We start from the raw sequence: 8,692 nt of genomic DNA on the forward strand, positions 1-8,692 counted from the left end.
GTAACATTTTAATAATTTTTCGAGCCATGGTTAGAATTTGGCACAGTCTCATAGTTGAAAAATGATTCAGAATGATGATGTGAAATATAAAGAAGATAAGATTGAAGAAGAAGATTGAAATTTAAGGGTTCAAGATGGGTGTACTATCTGTAGCACAAAATGAATTCATTACAGGTCACATGTTTTGGGGGAGCTTGAGGGTGATAGTATTTTGAAATGAGATGTTTAAATGTATTTATATTATTTGCTCAAATTGAAAAGGTGACCACTCCTGGGTGTATTTATTTATTATATGGATAACTTTCATAGTTTTACTTTTAATGCTAACATTTGCCAACTCTTCCATTAGTGGTGGGAAATAAGCAAATTGTTATAGCTTAGAAGTTCAGTTCTTTAGATGATAGGATTGTACACTTCACTCTAATCTTAGAAGATGAAAGATTGTTCTATCAAAAGATGAAATGCAATGAGAAATAAGATAACCTCTCAGCCATCAGATGTGTAAACTTGTATTTTGTGGTTGTGTCTGTTTCTTTTTCTTTACTTCCCAATCCTCAGAGTGTTTCTTTTTAATGAAACATAATTTTGTGCTTAGGATTGTTTGTTATAGCCATATAGTTGTAGTTTGTTTATATTAACATACATATTCAAACTACTATACAGTCTTAAAGCGTTTCTGATGATTAATTGCAATTGTTTATGCACCTGTATTGCCCCCTGATAAATATATTTGGAAAAAAATAAGTAAATGTACTGCACAAGAAACAAATTAATTCTCAAAAAAGTCCATATTTTTGGTGATGTACTTATGTTGCAATGATTTCAAGAAGTTAGAAACACCATGTACATACATACAAGATGTAATTCTTTGCATAGGCAAAATCATACTTAAACACTTTTTGAAGTGCTGTCCATGCTCGTCCGTTTTTGCTGATTTTAGTATTTGGTTCTTTACAACTGAATGCAAATTTCTTGATAACTCGAGCAGAGCAGCTGATGTTGAATTGTAGTTTTGAATCCTGTTCTTTATACCTTTTTTGTAGTGATCAATGCAATGATTGACCCTGATGGTACATTGGATGCTCTGAACAGTTTGGGATTTAGTGGCTCTATTCTTCCATGCCAGTCTAAGCAGCGGTCCAGTCCAATAGCTCACTCTATCCGTACACCAGTACAGTCGCACTGTCAACCAGATGCCACAGTTATGCGGCCTGCCATGATATCCACGTCATCGGAATTTGGAAGTGTTGAATCTGAAACTGACTTCAGTATTCACTTCAATCGATTTAACCCTGATGGGGAGGAAGAGGATACCACCTTACAAGGATAATATTAAATATATCTGTAGAACTTTTATTTGCTAATGGGTGCGAAGAACTAAATACACCAGTGTTGACCCCGTGGGTACTTCTTGGTCCGCTGCAGCCATGCCGTTCATCCTCTTGCCTTGTTTTTAACAGCTTATATCATGTAAAATGATAAGAGCTAATAGCTCAGTTGGAAATAAAGTTGTATTTTGACAGTTAACACTTTTCAGATAGTTTATGTATCTTGCTCGTGTTTTTAATAACACATATAATGAAAAATCAAGGCGTTGTCACTTTGAATTCATCTCATTGTGCCTCTCTCATGTGATCTTCTACACATGTATCAACATTTTCTTTTGAAATAAATGACTAATTACAAACGAAATGATAAGTTGAAACTAGGATACGTTAACAATACAGGTAAATTTATACATCCATGGTCTGGTGTTAAATCTATTTTCGACATTTTATTTGAAATGAAAAAATATCAAACTAATGAGCAATGTTTTTATTTTCTAGTTAACAAACATTTCCTGTTGATTCATAACTTTGATCTTTTAAAAGTTAGATATGGATGCAGATGCTTACAATGTCTTTCTTTGCATACAGAATTGACACTTTACAGGTTTTCTAAGCAGGAATATTTGGCATTGTAAACAACATTGTATCACCCATTTATGATCCCAATTTTTCTAAAAAAAATAAAAATTAAAAAATAAATTAAAAAGAAAAAATCCGATTTTCTCCACACTAAGCAACTCTAATATGTACCTCTTGAACACACATTTGTATAAATTTACAAAAAATGTTTGCTGGTGTTCATGTCTTTACCGTTTGTGTTGTATTGTGGGGACAAGTCTCCTTGAAGGTGCACCAGCACCTTAATATACAAGGTAAGGCAGTCTTCATCAACAACTCAGTTTTGTTTAATAACATTTAAGATCTCTTCTGTAAATTATCTAAAGTTATTGTGCTGTAGGTTGGCATGGGAGTTACCAAGTATGAGCTATGTTTGCACTAAAATCTTGCCATGTTTGGTACAGTAGATGAGCATACCTGTACATGATTAACGAGCTAGCAGTCATTTCATGTACATAAGATAGTAGTAACAGTTATACTTGCTTAAGAGTTGAAACCCACTTTCAAATGTTTCATTGCTACCTAATTTAGGTTCATAGCTGTGTTGCTGTTTATACATGCATAAATATTCTGTGTTCAAATATTTGTTAAAAATGTAAAATAAACCTTTTTCCTTGCAGGGTTTTGGGACAAAGTATAGATATAGTAAACAAAGTTAAACCCAAGTTTCATAATCTGAACACCAAGTTTATATCTGCAGTGTACTTGCATACATGGTTAATGACACTTTCCTGAGCTAATTAGTAGATGGTCACTCAGAGAACTGGATATATGTTGTATCAGTCATGCTGTAAAGTGATTTGCTAATGACAAAACAGTGACACTTTCAAGCAAAGGAATAATTTATATATATTTTCTGAACCTTGTATACTAAAACCCATTTCCTCCAAGTTATGCATAGGTGATAAAGAACCTGATAGCTGATTTAGGCTAGAGTACACTAGATTATTCCATATATTGTCCCAGATAAGTAACAGTTAAATGCTGGACAAGCAAAACTAGCAAATGGCCTCCTGTAACTAAAGCATTATAATATGGAGGAAATATATTGGTGTTAAATTATATAACAATAAACTGGAATTTTCCTTTTTCATTGTCTGTCTTAGAGGAGAGAAATACAATTTGGCTTATGTTACTTTCTGTAAAGGTTCAGCAATAATCCTATACTTATTTTGTTTTCAGCATCGTTTGTCAATGTTTAAACTGTACAGAATTTCAGAAGTCATTGAACATATTTAATTTTATAACTTTGACCAATTAATAAATGCTGTAAAGAAAAATGTATTATGGATCTTATTTTTGCTGAAGGCTAAATAAAATGTAATGATAAGTCTTAAAAAATGCTCACTACATAAAAGCAACAGAAACATGAGATGTGCCACTTGGAGGAGTTGCTGATAATATGAGCTTTAAAAGCTCACAAAGCAAAAAAAAAAAGTTGATTTGTTAGAAAATGAATAGCATTATTAAAATTAAAAAAACTCCTCTTTTTCATTGATTTGAGGTATTTCTCTGCCACTTGGATTTGACATTCAAAAGTTATGAAAATAAAGGTTTGTTCTCGATTTTATACCTATGTTGTAGAATAAACATTTTGCATTTATGTTATGCCCTCTTTGTTTTATATGAAAACATTATTATCCTTTATTTATTTTTGTTATATTTTGTTTTATCTGGGTTTTTTGTTACGTGCATTTCAGCTCCATTTCTAAATAAAATTTCTGGAACTTAAAAGATAATGTGTATGCTAAGTTTTTGTTATAATGGTAGATTTTATCATGTTTTCTTTAACTTTTATTGTACCATTTTTGTAACGTATGCTGTATAGTACAACCTGCATTGGTGCATACACATTATAAAAGGATTATAAATATGTGAAGACGAACTCACTTGTGGACAGTGTACACTTTTTGGTAGTTTTGTAAACTCAGTTTTAAGATAATGTTCATTAAGGAAAAACGTTCATGATTGGTGCTATTTTCCCATTAGACTCAGTATGTCCCGCCCCATCACATTCCGGTCATCCCTGCACCTCTGTTGTTGTAGCTTACTGTCAGGTTAATACTGGACCCTGGTTTGCAATCACTAATTGGACCAATATGTGTTACACTAAGTTTGAAACACTATTACCCTTAATTTATTTCTGTTATATTTTTTTTTATGTTTCCTTGCCATGCATATTATCAGCTCTCTTTCTAAAGAAACTTTCCAGAACCTTAAATGAAAATGTGCATGCCAACGTTTCTGCACATGAAAACATTTTTTCTTTACATTTTGTTTACTTGTTATTTTCTAATGTTTTATGGCATGCAAGCCCCAACGAATAGGACATTTGAGTTTTGTGCAAATATAATGAAAGCATGAAAAAGTATCCAAAACTTTGAAATCAGAACAGTTGCCACATTGTGGTGCGTCCATAAACTGTTTATGTATGAATCTACTTATAAAAATAGGACTGCTTTCATTTTTGTAATACTCTGTATGCCTAGTGAACTCAAGATGTGTGTGCATTTAGCTGACAAAAGTCATTTGTCACTTTAAAAGCATAGTCAACCAGTACCACTCTAAACAAAGACAGTTTGATGCTTTGTGCAATCCCGCACAACCAGGCTTAAGGGTCATTCTTGGTTAGTTCTTTGCGCCTACTCATTTTATAGTAACTCATATCAAAACACACTAATTGAAAAATCTGAAATCCTCTTGAACCGGATAACATGAGCTTCATAGCCAGACACCAAAGTAAATAGAGAGGGCCTCTTTGCCAAGCACAAAAAGAGATTCTAGTCAGTGGGCTATTAAGGCCGTGGCCAGAATTTATGCAAATTTGATTTTTTTTCAGTACTTTTTAGTCTGTACACATGAATTGTTCTAATGTATGATTTACAATACAATCAATCTTTGGTTAATGAACAAGTGCTGTTTTATTAGTTTTAGTCTTTGCTGTACATATAAAATTTAAGCATAGTTAGCTTTGCACCTGTTAGAAATGGGGTCTTTGGTTGGCAGTCAGGTTGCTTCCTGTCCAAGCAAGGACCCTCACTCTAGTCAGGGTAAAGGAGAAACACATCCGGTTAACCCCCGCTCACCCCCTTGGTAGCTTGGCACAAGCAGACAGGCTTAACCCAGAGGCAATGTGTAAAGTATTTGTAACAACATACACAGTAATACAATGAAAACACTACAAAAGGAACACCACACCAATTTTGAAAAATAGCCAATATTTATCTAAATCAAACAAGACCAAAACAACAAAAATCCAACATACACAAGCACAGTTATGATTTTTTTTAAAGATTAAACTTCAATATAGCGATTAGAAACACACGTGTTTCGATTTGGTGATATCACAGCGTCGTGATGGAGTTGTTCCCAAATATCCAACGCTAATAGCGCCGGTCACAGAGTTACATGGACCCCCAGGTACAGTTCCTTGTGTGAATGAGGAAACACACTGGTGCACAGATTTGGGGATGAAGGTGCCGCTGGATCCGGTGCGGCGTCAGTTCTGGGGCTGCGGAGCGGAGGTGTTGGTGCAAGGCGTCGGGTCCTTGCTGCGGAGGTGAGGCAGCATTGATGCAGAGCGTTGGATCTGCGCACTTCCGGTGGGGTTGATATCCAGTGGTCATGGTGTGGTACGGCGAAGTTGGATGTCACGGATCTCACGGATGTCGGTGACACAGCACTTCAGGAATCACGGAGTCGACTTCAGGTGGCATTGGGCCTGCGGGGTAGTCCCACTCCAGCGAGGACCACAGCTTCAGTTGCAGGCAGCGTTGAGGAATCTGGCAACGGCGTCAGTCCGGAGTCGTCTAAAGTCAGTACACTTGGTTCTTCTTGGTTTTTCACCAGCTTCTTCTTTCAAGGGCCCAAGGATTGGATTAGGCACCACTTGGCAGGACAGGAGTCTCAGCAGAGTCCAGGTGCTGGGAGAGGAAGTCTTTGATGGCCCTGAGACTTCAGAACAGGGGACAAGCTCAGTTCGAGCTCTTGGAAATGCCTTTTAAGCAGGAATATACCACAAAGTCCAGCCTTTGTCCCCTTTCTCAAGCAGACGCAGCAACTGCAGGATAGTCCAACAAAGCACAGGCAGGGGCAGCACTTCTCCTTCAGCTCTTCTCCTGGCAGAGGTTCCTTTTGAATCCTTGAAGTGATTTCAGGTCTGGTTTTGGGTCCATTACTTATACCTCATTCTACCTCTGAAGTTGCCCAACTTCAAAGAAAAGTCTCTGTCGTTTACAGGATCCTGCCTTGCCCAGGCCTGGCTACAGACGCACCCAAGGGGGTTGGAGATTGCTTTGTGTGAGGGCAGACACAGCCCTTTCAGGTGTAAGTGACCACTCCTCCCTCCAGCCTAGCCCAGACAGCCCATCAGGGTATGCAGGTTACACCCCAGCACCCTTTGTGTCACTGTCTATGTCTAGTGGCGATGCACAAACAGGTTAAATGTCAGTCTGACCCAGACAAGGAATCGACAGGCAGAGTCACAGAATGGTTTAACCCCTTCGCTGCCAGGCCTTTTCCCCCTCCTGTGCCGAGCCTTTTTTTTTGGCTATTTGGAGCAGTTCGCGCTTAGGCCCTCATAACTTTTTGTTCACATAAGCTACCCACGCCAAATTTGCGTCCTTTTTTTCCAACATCCTAGGGATTCTAGAGGTACCCAGACTTTGTGGGTTCTCCAGAAGGAGGCCAAGAAATTAGCCAAAAAACAGTGAAAATTTTGTTTTTTTCAAAAAAATTGGAAAAATGGGCTGCAGAAGAAGGCTTGTGTTTTTTTCCCTGAAAAGAGCATCAACAAAGGGTTTGCGGTGATAAAATCACCAGCTTCCCAGCTTTCAGGAACAGGCAGACTTGAATCAGAAAACCCAAATTTTCAACACAATTTTGGCATTTTACTGGGACATACCCCATTTTTACGATTTTTTGTGCTTTCAGCCTCCTTCCAGTCAGTGACAGAAATGGGCATGAAACCAACGCTGGATCCCAGAAACCGCAACATTTCTGAAAAGTAGACAAAATTCTGAATTCAGCAAGGGGTAATTTGTGTAGATCCTACAAGGGTTTCCTACAGAAAATAACTGAAAAAGAAAAATATTGAAATTGAGGTGAAAAAAACATCAATTTTTCTCTAAGTTTTACTCTGTAACTTTTTCCTGCAATGTCAGATTTTCGAAAGCAATATACCGTTACGTCTGCTGGACCCTTCTGGTTGCGGGGATATATAGGACTTGTAGGTTCATCAAGAACTCTAGGTACCCAGAGCCAATAAATGACCTGCACCCTGCAGTGGGTTTTCATCCTATGCCGGGTATACAGCAATTCATTTGCTGAAATATAAAGAGTAAAAAATAGCTATCAAGAAAACCTTTGTATTTCCAAAATGGGCACAAGATAAGGTGTTGAGAAGCAGTGGTTATTTGCACATCTCTGAATTCCGGGGTGCCCATACTAGCATGTGAATTACAGGGCATTTCTCAAATAGACGTCTTTTTTACACACTGTCTTACATTTGGAAGGGAAAAATGTAGAGAAAGACAAGGGGCAATTACACTTGTTTTGCTATTCTATGTTCCCCCAAGTCTCCCGATAAAAATGATACCTCACTTGTGTGGGTAGGCCTAGCGCCCGCGACAGGATATGCCCCAAAACACAACGTGGACACATCACAGAAAACAGAGCTGTTTTTAGCAAAGTGACTCCCTGTAGATTTTGGCCTCTAGCTCAGCCGCCACCTAGGGAAACCTACCAAACCTGTGCATTTCTGAAAACTAGAGACCTAGGGGAATCCAAGATGGGGTGACTTGTGTGGTTCGGACCAGGTTCTGTTACCCAGAATCCTTTGCAAACCTCAAAATGTGGCTAAAAAAACACATGTTCCTCACATTTCTGTGGCAGAAAGTTTTGGAATCTGAGAGGTGCCACAAATTTCCTTCCACCCAGCGTTCCCCCACGTCTCCCGATAAAAATGATACCTCACTTGTGTGGGTAGGCCTAGCGCCCGCGACAGGAAACGCCCCAAAGCGCAACGTGGACACAGCCAAATGTTTGAAGGAAAACAGGTGTTTTTTGCAAAGTGCCTACCTGTAGATTGTGGCCTGTAGCTCAGCCGCCACCTAGGGAACCCTACCAAACCTGTGCATTTCTGAAAACTAGAGACCTAGGGGAATCCAAGATGGGGTGACTTGTGTGGCTGGGACCAGGTTCTGTTACCCAGAATCCTTTGCAAACCTCAAAATTTGGCTGAAAAAACACATGTTCCTCACATTTCTGTGGCAGAAAGTTCTGGAATCTGAGAGGAGCCACAAATTTCCTTCCACCCAGCGTTCCCCCACGTCTCCCGATAAAAATGATACCTCACTTGTGTGGGTAGGCCTAGCGCCCGCGACAGGAAACGCCCCAAAGCGCAACGTGGACACAGCCAAATTTTTGAAGGAAAACAGAGGTGTTTTTTGCAAAGTGCCTACCTGTAGATTTTGGCCTGTAGCTTAGCCGCCACCTAGGGAAACCTACCAAACCTGTGCATTTCTGAAAACTAGAGACCTAGGGGAATCGAAGATGGGGTGACTTGTGTGGCTCGGACCCGGTTCTGTTACCCAGAATCCTTTGCAAACCTCAAAATTTGTCTAAAAAAGCACATGTTCCTCACATTTCTGTGGCAGAAAGTTCTGGAATCTGAGAGGAGCCACAAATTTCCTTCCACCCAGCGTTCCCCCACGTCTCCCGATAAAAATGATACCTCACTTGTGTGG

The 8,692-nt window shown here is 38.8% G+C and overlaps 1 protein-coding gene across 7 annotated transcripts in view; it reads left to right on the forward strand.

The window, feature by feature from the left end:
* Positions 1 to 3,669, forward strand: part of CEP170 (centrosomal protein 170) — a 556,616-nt gene extending 552,947 nt beyond the window's left edge. For all 7 annotated transcript variants that reach the window (XM_069234469.1, XM_069234471.1, XM_069234466.1 and 4 more), the window contains one exon: positions 1,044 to 3,669. In XM_069234469.1, coding sequence (XP_069090570.1) covers positions 1,044 to 1,330 — 287 coding nt within the window. In that variant the 3' untranslated portion in view covers positions 1,331 to 3,669. The remainder of the gene's footprint in view (positions 1 to 1,043) is intronic.
* The last annotated feature ends 5,023 nt before the right edge of the window (positions 3,670 to 8,692 follow it).

The sequence above is a fragment of the Pleurodeles waltl genome, chromosome 5, assembly GCF_031143425.1.
Source record: "Pleurodeles waltl isolate 20211129_DDA chromosome 5, aPleWal1.hap1.20221129, whole genome shotgun sequence".
Classification (NCBI taxonomy): Eukaryota; Metazoa; Chordata; class Amphibia; order Caudata; family Salamandridae; genus Pleurodeles; species Pleurodeles waltl.